The 24,528-nt window shown below is 34.9% G+C and overlaps 1 protein-coding gene across 3 annotated transcripts in view; it reads right to left on the bottom strand.

The window, feature by feature from the left end:
• Positions 1-24,528, bottom strand: part of CEP120 (centrosomal protein 120) — an 85,533-nt gene that overhangs the window by 25,130 nt on the left and 35,875 nt on the right. For all 3 annotated transcript variants that reach the window (XM_078364995.1, XM_078364994.1, XM_078364996.1), the window contains 8 exons: positions 24,068-24,250; positions 22,169-22,265; positions 21,918-22,070; positions 21,326-21,415; positions 17,567-17,659; positions 16,832-16,993; positions 12,147-12,269; positions 3,919-4,017 (listed from right to left, as the gene is read on the bottom strand). In XM_078364995.1, coding sequence (XP_078221121.1) covers positions 3,919-4,017; positions 12,147-12,269; positions 16,832-16,993; positions 17,567-17,659; positions 21,326-21,415; positions 21,918-22,070; positions 22,169-22,265; positions 24,068-24,250 — 1,000 coding nt within the window. The remainder of the gene's footprint in view (positions 1-3,918; positions 4,018-12,146; positions 12,270-16,831; positions 16,994-17,566; positions 17,660-21,325; positions 21,416-21,917; positions 22,071-22,168; positions 22,266-24,067; positions 24,251-24,528) is intronic.

Below are 24,528 nucleotides of genomic sequence, written 5' to 3'. Positions count from 1 at the left end.
GAAGGGAGAGAGGATTTCTATTCACCTTTAATATATTTTTACAAAAAAAGCAAACAATTTAAAAACAAGCCCACTGCTTCTGTACATGTCTAAACATATTTTTAAAAGTAGATAGGATTGTGAATTTCTAATGCAGGGCCATTTTATAAATAGGTTAGAGTAACATCATTCAGATTTATTTGTTGTTTTGCCCCGTCTTTTTTCTTACATTGTGTTACTAATGTAATTTATATTTTTTTAGATTCTCCCTTTCCTATAGAGATAAAAGTGATTTATCTTGGCCAAAACAAAAACAAAACAAAAAAAAAAAACCTTGAAATGATTTCCCACCTACAAGAGTTATTTGAAGCATTTTCTCTTTGAAATATTTCTTCCTGGCCGGGCACGGTAGCTCACGCCTGTAATCCCAGCACTTTGGGAGGCCAAGGCGGGCAGATCACGAGGTCAAGAGATTGAGACCATCCTGGCTAACATGGTGAAACCCCGTCTCTACTAAAAATACAAAAAATAGCTGGGCATGATAGCATGTGCCTGTGGTCCCAGCTACTTGGGAGGCTGAGGCAGAAAAATTGCTTGAATCCAGGAGACAGAAGTTGCAGTGAGCTGAGATTGTGCCACTGCACTCCAGCCTGGTGATAGAGCAAGACTCGGTCTCAAAAAAAAAAAAAAAAGAAGTATTTCTTCCTTAGCTTTGAGTGACAAATGTGGTGATAGCCCCCAGTGGTCCCCTGGTTTTTCTAATACTTGCTGACTTCATTTACATTTCTTACCACCCTGCTATACTCTATCAGTCCTCCTAGGTGAACTTTAAGTTCCACATGGGAGCAACTGCTATATACGTAGCATCCCATTGTACAAAGTGCATAGCAGGCTCTCAGTAAGCACTTGCTGAATGAAGGAAAGAATGAGCAAATGAACTAACTACAGATGTTTCTTTATCTCAATGTACTCACATTCCTTTATACTCAAACTTGGAAAGTTTACCTACTGACGCTCTTGCACATCTGTACATTTAGCCCTTACATATTTTTTTCTTCTGTACATTTTCTATAGAATGTCTATTATAACTGTCACTGCATGAAAACGTCCCCAATTAGGCACACTCAAGAATTTCTGGTCACAAAGACCTCTAGTAAAGGTTCTGTCCAATTAGGTCCCCACTGACTGAATGCAATACCACCACAGAACAGCTTTATGGCTAATCTCTTTTTAACAAGTTACTTACCATTTACTGAGCACATACTATGTATCAAACACTGTATTAAATAAACACTTAAAAACCACTCTTTTAATTCTCAGAATAACCTGTGTGAGAAAATTTCTCGTTGTTCAAATGAAGAGACTAATCAGAGACAGTAAATTCCCAAAGTCAGAGGTAGAACCAAAATTCAACCAAAATTCTCCTAACTCCAAAGCCATGTTCTTAACTACTATTTATGCTGCTTCTGATGGAGTTTATGTCTTGTTACTTTTAACAGCTATTCTCATATTATTTCCTTGGCCCCAATTCCACAGGGACTTCTATTATACTATATGCAACTTAACTATCTTGGCATCATGACTATGTATTAGCTGCTTCTCTCTCAAAATCACTTTAATTCTCATTACCAGACCTGGTCTCTTGTGGTCAATGATGCCATTTTCCTTCTTAGGATATACCAACTCACGATGACCCCTGCCTCAATAATCTTGTCAGAGTGGCTAATTTTCTTCTCCTTGAAATTCTTTCATTCCTTGACTTCAATGGACTGAGACCATAGTCTCATGAAAGGAAAAGAGCCTGAAGCTGTATTCATCAAAAGCTTTCAATGCTAGGTCTACCACTTAGTACCTGTGATCACATGCAACTTAACTTCTTTTAGTCTCAGTTTCTTCATCTATTAGGTTGGTGCAAAAGTAACTGTGGTTTTTGCTGCTTTCACTTTTGCACCTTTACCATTTTACTTTTGCACCAACCAAATAAAATGGGAATAATATTACCTGCTATATAGCGATCTTTGTCAGGATTAAATGATAAATTCCGAAGGGCTTAGTGCTACCCTGGCACAAAGTAAGCCTTCGATACATAGTAACTGCTCTACCTGCATCATTATAATGATCTTCACTTTCTCTGCTTGTTATTGCCTTCATTAGCGTTCTTTTCTCTATCTTAAACATAAGAATTCCAAGTTCTAGCTGGCACAACTTTAAACACTACCTCTGCAAAGGACTCCTTTATATGTATTTTTAAGGCCAATCATTTTCCCAACAACATATCCATATTTCTAACTGGTAGCCGAATTTCATTCTGTAAAAATTAAAACATCCAATTTGCAAATCCTATCTCCTTCCCACCCTCCAAAGAGATTCTCAGTAACTATACTTCCAAAACCGGACCACACACTGAAGCTGGAGCCCTTGGCACCATCTTTGACAAGACTCTTCTTGTTGCATTCCTACTGTTACTACTTAAGTTCCAGCCCTTATTGCCAGAAATGAGTTAGAAAATGGGCCCTCCTCTGTTTTATAAGAACAGCCTATCCTCTCCCACTTCATGCCTCTTTGCTGTGATAATTCTATTCATTGTATTTACATTTCCCCCACTACTTTCCTAAATGACAACCAATTCCTCTACTAAAATCTTAAGTGTCTATCTCCAGAGGTCTATCTGAAGTAGCTCCTCTTCTATGACACCTTTCCAAATCCTATTAAATAGATGTACTTTCTCCTCCTGAGTACTCTATATGGTCTTTGTCAAGGCTCTTACTATTAGGTAGTAAATTTTATATTTATAGTTGTTTCTTCCTTATTACTAAATTGCAAGCTCTGTGATGGAAAGGCCTACGTCTTGCATATAGGCCTTTATATTTGCTGTAGTATTATTTTATACTTATTGTACATGTAAGACAGTGCTTTCAATACAGGAGATTCTTAGTACTACACATAATGTCTACCCTTAGTCTTGTCAGCATTTATATAATATAGTCACATGGTACATTATTTTATATTTATATATATCTACCTGTGTTCGTTTGTAATGCTTACAATCCCAACTCCTCTATCATGTATGTTAGGGCAAACTATCTACTAGTTTTTAATTCTCATGCAGACTAGCAGAACTCTATGAAGGTGGTAAGCATTTAATATAATACCATAACAATGTTTAATAGTATTTGATGGTTATGGAGACACATTAAGAAAAATACAAACCTGAAAGACCCGTTTGAAATTTCATTCAAAAGAAAACTGACCTAAATATTTTAAAGATATAATAATGGTTAGTTTATTCTAAGTTTGCTTTTCTTTAAAGAAAAGGGTTCTTCAAAGGGTCAGATTCAAAATAAAAATCTTACTCATAATTTCTTCAAATGATTAAGATCAAATATGATCAAAATTAAGATTAATTCCTTCTGACGCTAACAGTGTTTGTTGATTGGTAGCAGGAAAGAAAAAAATGTAAGAATTCAGAAAACTTCTATCAGTGTTTTTAAACTTTTAAAATCATGCAAAAATTCCCTATAATTCCTTTTCTTAACTGAATTACTCTGTCTTCTTAAGAATAACATTTAAAATATATTCTTAATTTTGAGAAAATGTTCAAGTTATCCTTAAATGTTCTCATAAAAGGCACTTCCAGTGGAAAGTTTAATCATAAGAAAGAAAAGAATGGTTGTTTTCTAACTGAAAGTAAAATAAATTATTCCCAGTTTCTTCTGGGGAAGGGGATAGGTGGCACTTTTAAAGACCTAATTGTTTCAGTTTCTAACTATAAAAAAGCAGCATCTTGCCTTTATAACATATTTTTGTAAAAGCCTCTCATCTCAAAAAATAGTAATATTCAAATGCAGACATCTGAACGTAACAGATATTGCCAAACATGCGAACTTGCAAAGAAACAAGGGAAAAAGATATAAAAAGAATAAGCTATAAACTACATACCTGTTTAAGTCTGGCAAGTTCTTTCAAAGCTCGTCCCCACTGCTGCTTGTAATGTAGTTTAGACTTAGTTGCAGATTCCAACTTTCTTTCAAGTTCAACCTAACAGTGATTAAAATCATATCAAGTGAAACACTATACCACTGTGTACAACCACTGAAAGATAATATATACAAAGAGTCTGGCTTAAGAAAAGAGTTTATACAGTGTAACATACGACATCATCTAAAACTGTTATATAATTTACTATAAATATTATGGCACATGAACATTTTCTTGTTTAAAATATAGTCTTATTTTTATTGCCTAACAGTCTATCCTAAAAAGAACTTAATTAGTCTTAACCTCCAGACAGTTACTATAAATGTACTTAAACATATATAAAGATCATAGAGTGAGAAATACATTCATTTTTTACAAAAACCAGTTCTGTTAACATTCCAATTTAACTGGCACTCTAACTCTTAGAAGCCAAATTTTCCTTTTGGAGGCCTATCTTCATATGGAATTTTGTCTTATGAAGACAGCCAGTACAGATGCTTTTATAACTGTATTTTGGCAAAATCCTGAAACTCCGAAAACAGTGAAATGTTTTATCAGAAAGCAGTTTACTAAGAAAGAGTACAAAGTCAAAAATATTTTAAGAATGTTAAAATAAACCAAGAGTAAGAAAAATAATGTTCCTTAGTAACACACATTCTATTTTCTATTTTTCCTCAACTATATAAAGAAAAACACTAAAGTGATTCAATTAAAAAATACGATTATTTATACTTGCAGCAGGCAATCTGTTGTACATGAACTGAAGCCAACTTGGCTATGTTTTGGAATGTACTCAGTGTTTCAAACCAAGTACCAAACAAATTCATGTAGCCAACAGACAGTTTTACTATTTAAGTGATAATGTAATAATCTATTTGAATTACAGTAAAACACTGTTACTCTGAACCAGACAAATTTTTACATCAAGTCTAGTTTTTCCCATACATATAGCTTCTAATGTTTAACAGAAAAACAAAAATGAAGACACTATCTAAAAATTCCAACTTCAGAAAACTCATATGAAAATAAAATTAAAGGAAAAGCAGATGGCCAAATTCCCTTCACAAAACACTACATGGAGTCAAGGTCTTTTCTGCTTTATAAATCCTTAGTGCTTGGATTTAAATGTGTTGACATTTCACAACTAGACTCAAGTATCTTAAGTTGAATAATACTGCCGAGATTATCAAAGATCATCTCTTCTACTTATGCCATACTACCTGGTCATTTAACAAGAAGCCATACCTCAAAAGAAAAGAAAAAAATATTTTTAAAGCTGTGGGATAAAAGATAGTATTCAATTATACAAGCAATCATGTTCATGGGTCTTGGATACTAGATGGTCTAGTATACTTGATGAGCCCAAAAATGAGGGTTAGGCCAAAGACGAACCTAGAGGGATTATTTATACTCAATGCACCATCAGAAAAAAAACTGTGGATAGATTATATCCATTCTGCCATAATTATTAAAATAATTCACATTTGCAAAGTCACACTAATTTAAAACACATATATAGTTATAATTTCTTTATTCTTAATAAAATGTTGTAGCGAGTAAATCTGAGACACAAACCTCATTCTAATTCATTCCTATCCCCAAATCAATGATTTCTTTTTAAGATATAGATGTCTATGTGATTCTAAAGAAATATATGGACCCAGTTCTCAGAAAAAAATGAACACAAATAAAATTTTGACATAATTTCAAGGCATTCAACGACCTTTGGTTCTTCAGAGCCCTTCTAGAAATGAATTTAAACTTCTGGAAGCCTCTGTACTTATATTTTTCTTTAGGTTTTCTTGATCATGATTGAGGTAATAAACCATAAGCCAAGTTATATACTCCTGAAAGAAAAAGTCAACTCAGGACCTACAGTCCATTTGGAGGCTAGTAAAATTAAAAACACAGACTAAAATTCACTGGTTTCCAATCTCCCTATTTCTACCCTTGATATACCTACAATTCTATTTCTCTACTAGAAGTATGGCATTGTCTCTTAATCTGCTATTCCCAGGTCAATTCCATCACAAGGAACTCTAGATTTCTCTCCTGGAATATTTTCGAATTCTATTCCTTTCTATTCCTACTGCTACTTCCTTAGCCTAGGTTCTTCTCAACTCATCTTGACTGTAAGAGGTTCTCTTGTCTCTCCAGCCTCCCCAGCCTCAAATCTATTCTATCTACTAATCCTATAAAAACCACTATTAAATAAGTCTACTGTAGCTACTATTTATCTACAGTATTAAACCTAAACTACTCTGCTGAGGATTGAAGGCATTCCAAAATATAGTATCTGTCCTACCTGCTCAACCTGCTTTCCTCAACAGGAAACCTTACTCCAACCAGGTTTATGTCCCCTGTGGCTTCCCCACTCTTTGTCCAAGTTACTTCCTGACTTGAGCCAGCCAATATTTTTTTCCTCTGCTTACCTAAATCTTAAGGCTCAGCTCAGATTCTACCTCTACATGAAGCTGTCTTAAAACTACTAGATTCCGAACACCAAATGGTATCTATCACATTCCTTGGTGTTTGATTACTCAAGGTCATTTAGGAGTGACCTTGAGTCATCTCCCAATTACTTTACAAACTCTTTAAGTGAAGCCTCAAAAGGATAATGTACTTTTTCTCTTCCTGTCTTTGATTTTTCTCTTATCTTTCCCATTTGCCCCATGTCAGGGGTGGCATATAGTAGATACTCACCAAATATTCTTACATACATAAATTTCAGCTTGATTAAAAATATCTACATTGTTTCAATATATCTTCAGTCTTTCAACCTCTGTAGGCTCTACTAAATTACATGCCTTCCATATTTCATTTTTTTTAAATTTTTTTACAAACAGAAGGAAATAGTTTCAACATCAACACTATTTCATTTTTTACATTTCCATTATTTATATGTATGCGTGTGTGTGTGTGTGTGTGTGTGCAGATCTCCTAACTAAAAGAAAACCATAAACTAGTATTCACTTCTTACACAATACAGGTTGAGTACCCTAACCCAAAAATCCAAAATCCAATACATTTTAAGCATTGACATGACACGTAAGTAATGCATCTCAGGCTTCAGATTTTCAGATCAGGGATGCTAAACAGGTAAATACATTGCAAGCATCCCAAAAATCTAAAATTGGAAACACTTCTGGTCCCAAGCATTTTGGAGAAAGGATACCCAACCTGTAAAAAGAATCAAGAATTACATTTGCTAAAACTATATGTTTATGTTAACTTATTTTTAGATCAGTTAAAAAAAAAAAGGGAATATGCATATTACACTGAAAAGAATAGGTAATCAGACATAACCAGAGCTTTCAAATTAAATCGGATACTTTTTAACTTGTATCTTTCTTTTTGTGCTTATCTCTTTGTCACTATTTTAAGAAATAAGATTCTGCCCTCTTCTGGCTCCAAAAAGATTTACAGAGAATTTTCAGAAGAGCTGAAAAGCCTTGTTTCACTAGGCACTTAAACATGCTGGATGAATATATTAAGTCTAAAATAGAGGCAATTAAATTATTACTTTTCTCTCTCAATGCAAGCTTACAGTACTGCTTATACCTTTAATATGTTTAATAATTTTTATCCTTTTGGTAAAAGCACAGTTGGAAGGAATTTTTAAAAATCATTTAAAATTTATTTTTACTGTGGACATTACCTAGTCAACCAGTCTATATTCAGAGATAAATAAGATAACACCTTTGTTACAATTTTGATTTCTGGTCTTTAAATTTCCCCAAGATAAAATTAAAGTACTCTTAGACACCCACATAATAGATCTTGTGAAAATCGATGTGACATTATCCAATGTGTGTTTCAAGTATTTATGGTAGGTACTATAGAATTCATACTTATAAACACAGAAATACTTTAATACTTGGTTTTATCAAAAGAGAAGTGGAAAATGTCCAGCTGGATTCAAGTTTGCTGGTAGGAAAAATGAAGAGACAGCCAAAAGTGAATAAATGAGGAGACCGTCTAAATATGTAAGAAAAAGAATAAGAATTTGCAATTAAATCAATGTGGGAAAAGAGTACCCCAGATAGCTTGGCAGTTAACAGGCTACAGAAACATTTACTGAGTTCAGAAACATTAGATGAAAATATATTTCAGGGAGATGACTGAGTTTAGTTTTAGACATTCTGGGATATCTTAAAGACTGACCTCCAACGGTCCGGGATATGGACAATATTTTCATAATAATACCAAAAGATGATTTTTCTTTTCCACTTTCATTCTTGTATGAAGGTACACTGGAGTTTTGCAGAGGCTACATGATGTGTAATATTACAACAGAGTGAATTCAAAATCAGATATAAGAATTCAGATGTCTATTATCCAGACACTAAAGAGATTTGTAAAATAGTAAAACAATGTCACTCTCAATTTTTGTTTCAAGAAATAGTTATTTTTCATAAAAATGTTATGTCAGTTTACATGGGTTTCCCCCTCACACCCCTGCCATTTCTAATAGAGGGATTATCAATAAAGGGGCCCTGAGTCCAAAAAATTTGAGAACTACTGTTCTAAGGCATTCAAGAAAAGATGTTGGGTAGGTAGCTGAATACACAGGTCATAAGCTGAAGAGACAGGTCTTGTTCTCTAACACGTATTTTCTACACACTAGACGAATGCTTTTTTCTTCCTTAAGATCAAGTTACTCTCCTTAAAACTCTTCAATGATATCTCATTATGTGCTTAACGCATTTTTTCACAAACACAGGATTTAAGTAAAACAATGTCCCAGGTTCTGTGCTTAGCATTTTACAAATATTAAGTTTTTAATTCTGTTACTACCTCCATTTAAAAGATATGGAAATAAGTACAGAGAAGTACTTAGAAGTACCAAGGTGAAAACGCTAATAAGCAGCAGAGCTAGGATTTGAACCAAGCTGATGTGGCTCTTGTTCATACTGTTAACTACTATTATACTAGAACTCTATTAGAATAAAAACCTAAACTCCTTGTGATGGCTTAATGGCCCATACTTTTAAACTCATCTTGTACATTCTTCTTCCCTCACACTCTAGGATGGCCTTCATCCTCAACCTCAAACAATCCAGGCTTAATCCCACTTAAGTTCCTTTGCAGCTATTCCCTGGACACACCTTCCATAGCTTTTCACATTGCTAGCTCCTTCTCTTCTCACAGATCCCAAATTAAAATGCTAGTTACCTGCTCAAAGAGGCCTTCCTTAACCACCTTATGTGGAATGGTATCTATCCTGATCAGGCCACCTACCTTGCCACATTCAATATGACATCACTCTTTTTATTACTTTTATGTTTGACATAAACAAAAATGATCTTGTTTATTTGTTTACTCTGTCTATATAATGGATCTCCCTGAAGAATCTGTGTTGTTCAATGCAAGACTAACATCCTAGGAACACAGAAGGTACTCAATAAATAGCTGGTGAAGTGATCAGCAGCAACTTAACATCTCAAAACAGTTTTGTGCCAAGATGACAACATGCCCTCTGTTAATTTTTGCTGAATAAATAAATATATGAAAATTCTGAGTAGCAAAGACAGTGCTCGTTCATAATCATGATTAACAAACGTTTACTCAGTGCTATAAAGCACAAGGTATTGTCCTAAGAATCGGTAATATGAAAATAACTATAATATACTTTCTGCCTTGGAAGGTTTAGAATCTAGTTTGGATTATGGTAGTTCTGAAATACATATAAAAAGCACACAATAAGTATTAAAAGTTCCTAAAGGAATCGAATCCACAGCCTAGTATCGGATTATAGTATCTCAACATAAGCTTTACGGTTTTGAGAGCTGGCTTTATGAAGCTATTCCACAGTCTTACTTTTCCTGCCACACTTTAGCAGACACCAGATACTACTTCTCTCAAAGTACTCTTGGCTGTGATTGTTATTCTTTAGTCCATTTTTACAAACATGTAAATCTCTCACTCCCCAATGCTACTTTTTTTTTGAGACAAGCTCTTGCTCTGTCACCCAGGCTCAAGTGCAGTGGTGCAATCAGGGCTCACTGCAGTCTTGACCTCTCTGGGCTCAAGTGATCCACCCACCTCAGCCTCCTGAGTAGCTGGGAAAACAGGTGCATGTCACCACACCCAGCTAGTATATATTTACACGCACATGTATATATTTGTGTATTTATATATAAATATGTTTGACATAAAACAGGTGCATGCCACCACACCCAGCTAGTATATATTTACACACACGTATATATTTGTGTATTTATATATACGTTTGTATTTATATATGTATATGTATACACATACACATACATGTGTGTGTATACATGTACACGTGTATATGTGTGTGTGTATGTATATTATTTTCTGTAGATACAGAGTTTCTCCCTGTTGCCCAGGCTGGTCTTGAACTCCTGAGCTCAAGCAATCTGCCCACCTTGGCCTCCCAAAGTGCTGGGATTACAGGCATGAGCCACTGCACTCACCCCCCAGTGCTACTTTCTGATTACGAGTCTACCATGGTCTTCATCAAAACTCATTTCTATTAACATCCATTATGCCAATCTTACAAACTTGGGAGTAATCTCTGACTTTTCTTACCAGATAAAATTTGAATCCTTTAATTTATCATCCAAGACCTTCCCACAATGGCCAAAAATTACCCTTATTTCCAGCATTCTTTTATCAGCCCTATTTTATTTTGTAAACTAATACTACAGGTTCAGCATCTCTAGTCTGAAAATCCAAAATGCTCCAACATTTGAAACTTTTTGAGTGTCAACATGATGCCTGTATTAGTCTTTTCACACTGCTGATAAAGATAAACCCAAGACTGGGAAATTTACAAAGGAAAGAGGTTTAATGGAGATCTCACAGTTCCACATGGCTGGGGAAGCCTCACAATTACGGCAGAAGGCAAGGAGGAGCAAGTCACATCTTACATCAATGGCGACAGGCAAAGAGAGAGCTGGTGTAGGTAAGCTCCCATTTTTTAAAGCCATCAGATGTCATGAGACTTATTCACTATCAGGAGAACAGCACAGGAAAGATCCACCCCCATGATTCAATTATCTCCCACCAGGTCCCTCCCACAACATGTGGTAATTATGGGAGCTACAAGATGAGATTTGGGTGGGGACACAGAGCCAAACCATATCAATGCCCAAAGGAAATGCTCACTTGAGCCCTGTTGTCCAGTGAACTAGAACCACAGTGAGGATGGCCCTAAGGAAGTTGGAGAGCAGAGCTCCCTGATGGGACAACATGGAACCATAAAAGCATTCAACTACTGCCAGAGAAAATGAAGTAGAGAAAGAGATGGAAAAACTATCCCAGCATAGATCCAACTCCCACCCACCAGTCTTCTGCTAGTGCCCCCTGGTGGCAAGTCTATAAGGGCAAGGAAGCCTTCAATACAAAGCTGAGTAGGAAAAGATAGGGAATGGCTGGCACAATTAAATCCTTAAAATTTAAAGGTAATTTTCCTATGTATTATTTGTGTTATTTTCCTCTGAATGGTGTGTTTTTTTTTAATCATGCCTAAAAATGCAAGAACACATATCGTCAAACTTAGAGTGTCTATTGCACATTACACATTTTTAATGCCTAGCACCTGACCATTGTGTTTGTGGAGAATCTCAATTTAAATGATAGGTGGATCATGGCTTCCAACCATGGAAAACAAAATAGAACAACTATCTATTCTTCCTAGCTGAGTGCTAGAGTGCAAGTCTGTGGTTCAAATGAATATTCCTGTCTAGGACATTGAATCTATAGGGGTGATACATGGAGAGAATGTTCACAATGGCTACCACAAAACAAAGTTCAACAGCATGACACTAGAATCAGATGGTAGGAAATCCAGTGACACAGCAGTGACAGCACCAACAGGAGCATATGAAGTAGACTGTTTTCCGACAGGATCTTGGCTATGGCTTGCTCCCCCTCTCCTGCCCATATTCTGAAACTAGTTCTTCAGCCTCCTGAAAGTTTTGCAAATTCTTTCCTTACTAGAGTTAGTCAATTCTGATGTTTGCAACCAAGGACTCTAATTTGTATAAGGTACAACTGACCTAAGCCTAAGACTAATAATGTCATGTGCTTTAAATTCTCTGCGTTATTTGACCTAAGAACACTACAGTAAAACATTATTACATTGTATACACATTACTTATTGATTCTATAAATTGATCACTGGGACAAGTTAAACTGCCCAATTTTAACATGTGTACCTTTTCCAAGGTGAGAAGATTTATTTCAGACTGTAGACGGATTTCTGGTTTGTTGCTTTGCTGGTCCTTGAACTGCTGGAACTCTTTTTCCAAAATCTTATATTTAGTTTCAGCATCATTAAGCTGTATTAAAAAAAATTTAGCCATTTCAAAACAATGATATGCAAAGTTTATCAGTATAGAATTTAACTCAACAGTGTCTTATTTTTATTCAAAAGCATGCTCATAGTAGGAAATCTAGAAAATAAAGTATAATGAGGAAAATAAAGACCCTTAGTAATTAAAAATTCAGTAAATCAACTGATTATACAAAAACTTTTGAAAGTATGAAATTTCTTATCAAATTAGTATCATAAGAATGTTTTTGGTAAAACTTGTATGTCAAATTTAAAAATTACCTTCAGAAATACTAACATTTTCTTTACACTTTCCTTAAGATGTCGCATGTAAGAAAAAATTCAGCAAGAGACCACCAGAAGCAGAGAGGAGCAAATACATTTCAACATTAAGGCAACTCTGTCTCTCCTAGATTCCATTAGAGCAAATTAAGTCCAAGTTCTCTGCCAATCCAGAATTAGGCCCTACAGCTACAGTGAAAAGAATCTCAGGAGAAAACTCAGGAATACAAACAGAGAGAGAGATTGCAGGCTAAAATTACTAGAAATCCTCAGCACACAAAGAAGGAAAAATAAACCAAGAAACCAGAAAAACCATCAGCCTGGTTAATTAAATCAAGGAGTGACTGGGCGATCCAGAGTTTCCTAAAAGAATGGTAATTTCTTGAATTTGAAGAGTTGAGGAAGAATAATCAGGAAAAATCGTCTAAGCAACTGCCCAGTGTCCAAAGCACAGGGGCAAGAAGAGCTGGCAAGAATGTCTCCAGATGGTGACAAGTTTGCAGACTTTTACTGGACTACTTTGAGGCCAAGAAGCCAACTCTGGCCCTTTACATATAGAGAGGGTCTACACAGGATTCCGGGATACAAATGGAAAGATAACATCTTTTCAGGTTCTCTCTGTACAGATGTGGTCATCCTTCCAACTCCCAAGTTCTACCTCCAGGCCTGTGCCATCACTGTTTGCTTTGAGGGGCTACTCTGAGCCACACGAAAGATCCTTGGGTACCCCAGTGGAGCCCTGGAACATAAAGTTTCCATAGTCAGCTCCCTGTTTCCTTTTCCCAGAGACCTCCAGCCCCTAGCAGCAGTGGTCAAACTCTTCTGACTCTGCTCTAGATTTTGAATTTAGAGACGATTACAACCTGGATCCCAATTCTGTTTGAGAGCCAAAGAATAACATAATCATCAGTACTCTGGTGCATGACTCTTTGCTCCGCCCAATGTAATGAAAATTAAATGTGAAAAAAAACGAATAATCCTGACCTGCCACAAAAGACTGAGCATTACAGACATGCCAGATAAATATCCAGGTAAGTAAAAATAAGCTCAATTTGAATGTAGCACTTATTGTTTTTATAATTTGGTACCGTGTGAATTATTCAAATTCAAATACTATTACAACTTAAGGTAATTTAAAGATTATTTGATTCAATTCCTTCATACTAATAGGTTAAAAAAAAAACCTGAAAGTCAAAGAAGCTAAATAACTGAGGCCGCACAAAAGACCCAATGAGCTAAGTCAGTAGCAGGGGCAAAAACTGACTTCAAACCTTTTCATCCCCAAGAATGTTTTCGTTAAAGCAGTCAATACTTCCTGTAAAACAAAATGACAAGACAGTCTGCCTTGACTAAACATTCAAACTTCTCTTAGAACACTTTCAAATTGAAAAGGAAAAAAAAGGACGAAGATGTTCTTTTTGAATGAAACTTTTTTTGAAATGTGAACAAGGATTGCTAAAGATGTTTTCCAAAAACATATACTACTGTGACTATCCATCATTAGATAAACCAATTCTATCTCCCCTAAGACGCAAGACTTAACTAAATTTAAAATAGAAAATGTGTGGCAAAAATGGAAATAATCAATAATAAATAATTGTTATTAGAATTTATCTAGCATCTTTAGGTAATGTGGTGTTCCATACATGAGAATTTTCCATATGACAGATGTTTACCTGTTTTTTAACATCCAAAGTTGAATAGAAACCTTTCTAAAGTTTCTCACTTTTCTGTTTTAAACAAAAGCAAAGAAAATACTAAATGTGGTAGTTTCTTCACAATTCCAGAACACTATCATAAACAATTCTTATTGTTACAATTGGGTTATAAAGCAGTAAGCTTTTAAAGCATGCTGGGCTTTTTCCTTTGCTAAGTGATCCATAAACTCCAGTGATTTGAGTTCTGGTGCCTACTATAATCTATTTGAGCACAAATACTTTATCTTCATCGGGGTCTCACTGACAGCATGTTTAACTGTCCCTTCTACCAGTCTAGTTAGAATTGTGTGTATAATACATGCAACATGTTCAAAGTAAGGGCCCAAAAAGCTTTTCCATATATAAAATGTGAAATGTATACAGTCATGGACTTAGCAACCTGGGCATCTTGGAAACGTCTCCTGTCCTTCCTACCCCCCTTTACTTCCCCAGGTCTTAGAACAGTGGTTCAAGAATAGAAGTGTGCTTTGCGTAATTTTTCCAAAACACCAGTTCTTCCCACCAAAGTTAGTTATTCTTACATTCCTACAAAGAAGTAAACTAATTACACCACATGCAAGTCTTTTTTCTTTTTTTGAGACAGCGTCTTGTTCTGCTGCTCAGGCTGCAGCGCAGTGTTGTGATTATGGCTCACTGGAGCCCTGACCTCCTGGGCTTAAGTGATGCTCCCACCTCAGCCTTCTGAGTAGCTGGGACTACAGGTGTGCATCACCATGCCTGGCTAATTTTTGTATGTTTTGCAGAGATGCAGTCCTGCCATGTTGCCCAGGCTGGTCTTGAACTCCTGGGGTCAAGCAATCCTCCCACCTAAGCCTCCAAAAGTGTTGGGATTACAAGTGTGAACAATTAAGCCTGGCTTTTACCTGTCTTAGACAAAGAACAGACGTGTATTTCTCAAGAGCTCTCCTGGTGAATCTAATATGTTAAGAGCCTTTGTTCTAGAAGGCTGAATCTTCCTGATAAGTGAAAGAAGAGAAGCATCACTGGTGAATCCCATTACAACTGCCCACTTTCACAACTTTATCTTTTGTATTTTAAATGAGACTATCATCCTACTTAGTAACAACCAAATTCATATTTTTACAACCACCTAAATAATGGCCCTGTGCTGCCGTGGAAACCGTTCATGACACAATTTACTGAAGACTTGGGAGGCATTCATCACACATCTAATCTACACTGGAATTTTCAAGAAGGATAAGCTTAATTTTTAACAGCTTGATTCTTTTTTTAGCAAATATTTATTGAGCCCCTATTATGTGCTGACAACTGGCCTGGACTCCTGGGATACAGCTTTAAACCAGAACAGTTTTTATGGAAGAAACAATCTGATACTGATTAAATTATCATGCTAATGAAAATAGAAAAAACTGATATGACCTATCATTAAAAAAAAAAACAGAACAGGAGAATAATGTCCTATGAGATCATAAAATAAAAACTTGACCTAGACTTGGGGAGCATGAATCAGAAGATTTCTAGGAGTAGGTGATGCTTTAGCTTAAAACTGAAGGATGAATAGAGTACACCAGGCCCAGAAAATGCAGCAAGCATGAAGATCCTGTGAGTGAAGCTAACATGGCATGCCTGAGCACCTGATGGAAGAGAAGCGTGGCCAGAGTACACAGCACGGCACCAGAGTGGGAGATGAGGTCAGCATTGTCTTGTTGCTCATAGGAAAAAGATCAGAATCGTTGCCTTGCCCAGCAACAAGTCAATGCTGAAAGGTTTTAAAGAGGAGGGTATCAAGAGTCCCAAATTTCAAAAATATCATTCTGACTACAACATGAGGAGCAGATAAGAGGGGCCCATCACTGAAACAAAGAACATTTACAGGCAGAAGGTCAAATATGGAGAGAAGGACCACAATGGGTTTTAAATGCCTTTAAGACATTTGAACAGAGATGCCAAAAGGCAATCAGATATACATGCAAGGTCTTGGATATGACCTTGGATGTGAAAGTCCCAGATGCATAAATTGTCTGTGAAATTGTGGGCATGAAATCATGAATAAGACTGTTTTTGCAGAAAGCAGTCCTGAGCTTGGAGGAAGTTAATGGCTAAATAAAGGAAGATAAGCCTGTGAAAGAGCTTGAGGGTGGCCAGAAAGGTAGAGGAAAACAAGGAGAGTGGTGGTGTGGCAGTTGAGAAGAGAATATACAAAACCAAAGACAATAGTGTTGATGATACCAATCAGTTTTACTGAGGATGAGGAGAGGAAAGAGAGAGGAACCATAGACAATTCTCTCATGAAACTTGGATCTTAACTAAATTTGGTCCTTAACTGAATTTGGTTCTGTGCTACATGAAGAATATCTATGTTTGCTTAAAGAAGACTTATCAGAAAAAGATTTACACTGGAAATGACCTGAAATATGTACAATTTCACACAAAATACTTAGAAAAAGAAGATCCAATGTAAAGTATATTTGAATATCAGTGCAGTAAGTATGATTAATAATCTAAATTACTGGGACTTTTATCACTTTTTATTAGTTAGTGAATTATTTCTCTTATTACTAGAAAGCAAATAAACTAAGTATAAAAGATGACAAGTATGTTATCCAACCTGTTGCTGAAGGCGGTGTTTATCCTCTTCGAGCTGTTTGATTTTTAACCTTTCTAGTTCTACTTGGTGAATACAGTCCTCTTTGGCCCTACGGATAGAGTCTTGCAGTTCTTGTAGGTTCCGTTGACGTTCTGATTGCAGTTCCTTTTTTTCTCTTTGAAGCTTAAAACAAAGGTATCTTTAAGAGTTGGCTAATTACTAGCTGCACTATACTATTCAGTATTCCAATATCTTTCTATACACTCAAATGTTCAGGATATTTACAAATTTATTTTCACATCCTTTTTAGTTATCAGAGAGTTAATGTTCAAGTGTATCAATATTATAAATTTTCAATCATTAATATTATTATAAACATATATAAAAATCCATGAACAATTTGTTAAAATTCAGTTGAAAACCCTAACCACTTAACATTTCCATTTGAATAAAACCTTTTTCATTGTGAAAGCAAATATGCCCAAGTTTCTTTTCTTATTTTAGAAACTTCTGATTCTTGCCTAATCAAATAGAATAGCACCTTAGTATTAGGAACACATCTCTGCTGCATTAACTTTAAACACTCTAGCATACTATTATACCTATTCTAATATATAAGGTAGGCTGAACAGGAGTTTGAATAGCAGTTTTCTGCATATCTGAAAGACAATTTTCATGAAATAGAGCACAAAGTAATAAACAGTATGAATTTCATATATAGACCCTGAAATAGAGATATATGATAGATGAAAATACCTCTGATTCCGCACTAGCAAGCTGCTGCTCTCGCTTCTCTAAGTCAATTAGAGTTTTTTGAAGTTTTCCTTCTAGAATTGTATATTCAGCCACCTAAAATAGAGTTAAAATATGTACAATTTTACTGAGAGGACTTGAGAATAGGAAAGTCACAAATTACATCCTCCAATTCAAAGAAAAAAATGTACTTTTACAAATTTGAGACAGGTGAGGGCCATCATATTTCCTCCTCCTAATCTTTTTTCTTCTCCAAGATAAACACAAATTTTAACTGCCATTCATATATTATGATCACCACATCCTTTAACATGTTAGACTTAATCTAAATTTACAGCAGATAGAGACAAAAGAGTGTAAACTTGAGATGCATATGTAGTGCAAGCAAATAAATAGCCAAGTGCAGACAGAGTCCAGGGAAGAAGTCAGGGATGGGGGTTTGTGTGGTGGGTGTCTCGATGCCAAGAGAGTGAATCAAATCATCAAAGGAGTATACAGAGAGAAGAAAAGATGATATTTGAGGACTGGGCTCTGGGACAAGCCAATGAAGCCAAGATGAGGAGACTCTACCATGAAAATTAGGAAAGAAGGACCAGTGAAGACAGTAGAATACAACAGTAGAGAAGTGTAGTTCAAAAAAAAGTATAGTCAAAGAAGCCAAGTAGAGGACGTGTTTCAAAGACAGAGAAAAACTGGGTAAGGATGAGGAAGGATTGTTTATTAAGAGAAAAACTGTTCTGGCGAGTGAGAAAATGAATTGACTAGGGAAAGCAGTAGGATTATGAGCAGCCATGAAGACGTCTCAGCACTTGAGGTCCTAAACCTCCTTAAAATCATCTTTAACACCCATCTTTTCTCCATAACCTTTCACTACTAATACTTTTTGGCTTTCACTTTCTTTTATACCTATTGCTTTCTTAGTCTCCTGGACTTTAGTTTCATAATCCTCTATTCTATCCACTATACTTCCATCAGAATTATTGTTATACAATGAAAACCTAATTATCTTATTTTATATATAAATCTTCATTTAAAAGGTTTCTCATATTTCTACCTTTCTCAACCAGGGTTTATCATCTGAACCACAAAAAAAACAGAAGATAATTTAAGTATTTTCTCCATCTTCTCCTAAAATGGTACATAATCACCATTTTTTAACACCAACAATGGATCCCTTAAAGTATTAAGGGCTTCATTCTCTCAGGAAGGCCTGGCTAAAAAAAGCCTACAGTATCTAGTCTAAACTCTACATAATGGATTATGAGATCATTTATACTTCAGGGCATCAACCTCTCTTACCTTATTTCTTAAGGCACATTCTTTTTTCCCCTCTTCCAAAATCAAACTACATATAATTTTCTTAATGCAGAGTCTATTTCAAACTTCTCTGCCTTTTGCTCAAGGGGCTCTCTCTGTCTGGAACACCCTTTGAATCTATCAGACAATATCCACTAATCCTCACCAAAGTGAAAGCATGATCTTATCTACAGAACACTTCCTCATGCTTCCTTATGTAGAACTGATGTCTTCCTTCTTTGTGGGTAATGACTGTTGTCTTCAGCTATCTGATGGACAGTCATATGTAAGACAGAGTATATCTCATTTGCTCCAGAGGGCAGAACAGAAACTATGTATATATTTACTCTTTCAGGTAAATTTTCAAAGTATGAAAGAAGTTATACATTGTTTTTTTAAAAATCAGGTAAATAAACAGAAAAGGCTTACATATAATTGACATTTAAAAAATAGTGAGAATCTCAGAGTTTTTAGCTTTAAAAGATTTCATACTGAAAAACAACTTTTTTTGGGGGGGGGGTCACTACTGACTTGATTTTATAGTGGCTGATAAAATTAAAAGAAAAACTGATCCCACGCAAGGTAGGATAGTGTAAGACAAATGAATTAAAGTATTTGGTCTCCAAATGCACTTAGGTTGAAAGAAAATGGCAAATCTCAATCTCAAATCTACCTTTACGGTCTGACTAATTTGAATAAACAGCACAATCACTTATTAAGTAGGCATCATATTGTCTTCTGACTGGAGTTATTAACTAGCCAGGAGCTCATCGTTTCAGGCTGAAAGAGTCAAAGCTGTATAAATGCAAACCAATTAAAAATTTCAACTGAAAAGACTTACCAAAACTTTTGGTTATCAAATCAAAATTTACTTGGTGAGTTTTCACAGAAGGTCTAATTATGGCACAAATTGAATTCGTCATGGTTTTAGTAATTTTAGTAACTTTTCAAATATTTCCTGATTTGAACTTTGCAGACCCCCACACTAAAAGCCTCTTCAAACAGCACTGCAGAAAAATGGTTCAAGGATAAACTCATCTTGTCCTAAAGGCTTGGTTAAAAAAATTTTTAATTGAAATAATATTTTCCAGCTCCCCCAGATTCAATGAATATCTAACAGGAGAGGTCTGTAAATATTACTTAATATAAAACTCACTGTTAAATAACAGTACAACTAGAATAATGTTAAAATATATGTTAGCTCTTCTACTTACTATAATTTTGGTCTGATCTTTCCTTAAGAGTAGAGACTTTGACATACTCTTGTGATTTTTGTCTTTCAGTTTTTTAAAAAGTTCACTGGTTATTCAAGTTTTTAATGGTGAGAATTAAGTTAGAAAAGGCTGATACGGTTATTTTAAAATCAAAGGCCTAAGTACTTCTGCTTCCACCCATAAAAGATAAATAGCTCTCCTCTATAAACACAAAATGAACAACATATATGAAACAACTGTTTTCAGACATTGGGCAACAGACAGCAAGGGACAATGATCCCTAAAGGTGGGAAATAAATGAGCCAACCCCTACCATACATCTAGCTTACTGCCCGAAGACTGTGGCTCAAGGAACGAGAACCCAACAGACACTTGCAATCTTGCTGAGCTCAGAAAACGGAATGGAGACCAGAGAGGCTGAGGCAACTAGAGTTGACAGGAGGAGGGGGTTACAGAGAGGAGGAGCACTGGAGACCTGCCGAGACATCCCCTCAAATCTGAAGCTGAATCCTGATTAGCCACTCTAATAAGAGTATTTCTAAAGTCCTAAAATTATTAATAGAATATTTGAAGAAAGTCTAATTGTTAGCGTTGTTTTATTTAATAACTTGAATGTAAATTGATAAATATTAAGCTTTTGCTTTCAGGAATAAGACCAGATGGTCTCATGTTATCATTTTTTAAAATGTGATTTATTTCATAATTCTTAAAAATAGCTTAAAAGTTTGAGGCACTTTAACTTACAGATTATACTATGTAGTTTATATGTATATTGAAATGTGCTGTTTTCTTTTAGTGGTTATATATTGGCATGGAAGAAGTGAATAGTAGCTCTGGGTAGAAGTGAGGCTTTTCACTTCAGCAGGGTTTTTCTCTATTCATTTTTGTATAGTCACACACACACACATATATTTTTTTTTAAGAAATGAGGGTCTCACTATTTTGTCCAGGCTGGTCTCAAACTCCTGGCATCAAGCAGTCCTCCCTCAGCCTCCCAAAGTGCTAGGATTACAGGTGTGAACCACAATACCTGGTCTATTTTTGAATAGGTAATACATTTGCATATTTCAAAAGCACAAAATACTTTATAGTGAAAAGCCTCACTTCTACCCAGAGCCACTATTCACTTCTTCCATGCCAATATATAACCACTAAAATTAGTTATTCCTTCCAAAGACTGTCCTTAATGCGAATACAAGATATTATCATTAGTTTTCCTCCTTTTCTTCCTCATTTTTACACAAGTTGTTACCTTTTTCTTTACTAGTGATTCTCTTTCTCGGTCCCTTTTCTTCCATTCCTCTGCAAGAGCTTGCATATGAGCCAGTTCCTTCTGTTTCAGCTACAAAAGAAAGAAAAATAAAGTCACCAAAAAACCCCAAATACTTCAAAGAAATTAATCAGTTGTCAGTTAAAGAACCAATGCTGATCATTAATTCTTTTTCCGGCATTCTTTTTTATTCTTAAAAAAAAAAAGTGGATGCCTGAAGCAAATAATACCCATTTGAGCACACTTCAAGAAAGCATAAAGCTAACAGTGGGTTGTGCTTTCTAACTTGTTTGGAGACTAATGATACAAGGTTCTAGGAGGGTATGCCAAATGAGGACATGCAATTTAAAGAGTATCTTTCATTCCTAATAATCATGAACAAAGTTTACAGAATTCTGAGTGGCTTCTGACAAGTTGCCACATTTCAGGTATTTTTTTGATTCTCATTTTTTTTTTTTTTTTTTTTTTTTTAGATAGGGTACCTACAGAACACAGAGATTAAACCTTGCTATGGAGAAGAAAAAATATACTGAGTAGACAAAACAGATTTTTAAAGTAACATTTAAAAAGTAACCTGGTTTTCAAAAATATCTTCTTGCATCTCCTTCCACATTTCTAGCTCAAGTGCTGCTTTGTATTCTAAGGTTTCACGAGGTTCTGTCTGGATCTCTGAAGGACAAGGTGCTGGAGGAAGAGAAGATGGCTTTTGATGTACAGCAGATAAACCCTAAGATATGAATCAAAAAGCACATTTTAAACACTCACACACACAGGCACATTAGATTCCTTTTAAAAAATAATTTGATAACATTCAATTATATTTACCTGAGATGAATCAGAGACAAAAATCTCACGCATTTTTACCAATCCATAATCTTCTAGAGTCACTGTGTAAGAAAGATCTGCTATCCTATTATTTGATCTACAAATAAAATAAGAAATACCTTAAAATTCATGAAAATAGTTTTATATTATTTTTTCTTTTATTTCCCCAGTGCTTTAGCATTGGGGAGTAAGCAACATTTTCTGCACCTAACAATATTCTTTTTGAAAGTGCAGCAGCTTCTATAGGCTTCTATATACATAATTTGACCATCACAAACGCCCTGATAAATACATGCATACATTTACTACAAAATGACCCCTATAAGAGCTGTAAAAGGCATAAAGGTGAAATTTAAAATCTTACTGCCTACAGGTAATTACTGCTAATATGTAGTTTATTTCCTTCCTTTCTGTTTTATTTATATGTAGATATATATGCAAACATGCATGTTGACATCATACAGTTTTATCTTGTTTTCCTATTTACATCAGGGGCATTTTCTCAGAACATTAATTTTAAAATGTGATTTTTTTTTTTTACTCCCTGTAAAGTATACAAATGAATTTATGATGTAGTAAAATATACTTAATAATTCCCTTACTCTTGATTATATTGGTTATTCTGAATTCTTTTTTCTACTTTTCCTGGGATGTACATACTCACAAATATTTTAATAGATATAAGCAACGCTTCTAGGCATAATTGGCATATATACAATACTTCTAGGATAATTATATGTTAGTTTGATCATAATGAGCACCTCTTTGTATCACAGAACTGCATGTAGCCTTTGTCATTAACCAAATAAAAAAACAAGAGAAAATATTAGAAGAAAATAAAAATAAAATTAAAAAACATGATTTTGCCTAAATCAAATATACTCTGGTCAAACAAAATTTGAATGAATGATTCTCACATAATTAGAACTCTTAATTAACCAGCTTTTATATTTTCTTCTTCTATCTCACAGATTTCAGAAGAAATGAATAAAGTTAAATGGAGCATTACTATATCTGACAGAAACTCCTGAGTGTATCTGAAGTTCTCACTGCAGTAAATCTCCTAAAACTTTCTGTCTACAAAGTATGGTAATACAAGTTAATATTCATAACAAACAGGCAACATTAAAATAGCTTCAATTATTAGTAATGTGATTATCTTCTATTTATGACAAAAAAATGCTAATCTTTAAGGGAGATTCTTAAATAATAGTTGAAACAAAATGGCTATGAATGGGGAGGAATAAGGAAAGAAGATTCAATAATACTTTTAGATCTAAAATTTTACTGAGCCTTATTTCTTTTAGTCTTATCTTTCATGATAAAGAGCATATGATATATAATATTAAGTTAAATTTTAAATTTTTATTGTTAATTTTAAAATTAATTCAACAAATATTTTACTGTATATAAAATACATTTAAAAAACTCAAGTTTTTCTTTGTGGCAATGAAGTTCAGTGCATAAAAAATAATAATTATTTTAAAACTGCCTCTGACTGCCAAATATCTACAATGTCTTCAGATTTATGACTTGAGGCAGGAGTAAAATATTTTAAGTGGAAAAACAGTCTCAGCCCTTCCCAATGCAAAATAATATAAAATACATTGTAAGTTTAGCCTCAAATTACAAAATAAAAAAATAGATCCTACATTTAAAATTCTCAGGCTAGAGAGAAGAGGGAAAATAATTAGCCATCTGAATATTACAATACCACAGTAGCACAGATTTTGACTTTTGTGAGGTGAAACGGCTATCAGAAAGCTAAAGAGCAAAGTGGGGTATGGCTGCCACAGGTCAGAGAAGATCAGAAAAAAGAGGTTAAGAAGTGGTGGCTGGCTAATCAGAATTCCATGAATTAAAAAGAAAAGCAAAGACCAATTCTGTGAAATGTATTACCCTTGTGCTGCTATAACAGGCACACTTTCACTGTAAGTTTGACGCCAACACTGTTCACCATTAGAACCTAAAAAACGAGTTTTTTCTGAAGACAAGATGTTAGAAAGCTGGATTCTCGCAATTCCCAGAAGTAAATCTTTACTCATTTTATCCTTGTGCCATAGTTCAACCAGTAATGGAATCCTAAGGAAGAGAGAAACATGTGTTCATCACTATCAACTCTGACCTAAATTCAGTTCTTTTCTGAACTAAATTCTTTGAATTCCCTTAATGGAGTCAAAGGTGTTTTTTGTTACCTGGAATGTCATCTAACACAATTGTTAGACTGAATGCTAAATTTCACAGGCAGCAAATATGAAATGATGTTTCCATCAATGACGAACCTTATATACAATCGTGGTCCCATAAGATTATATCATATTTTTACAGCATCTTTTCTGTTTAGATACACAAATACTTAC

This window comes from Callithrix jacchus, chromosome 2 (assembly GCF_049354715.1).
Source record: "Callithrix jacchus isolate 240 chromosome 2, calJac240_pri, whole genome shotgun sequence".
Lineage (NCBI taxonomy): Eukaryota > Metazoa > Chordata > Mammalia > Primates > Cebidae > Callithrix > Callithrix jacchus.
This window is presented reverse-complemented; position numbering and strand designations above follow the sequence as displayed.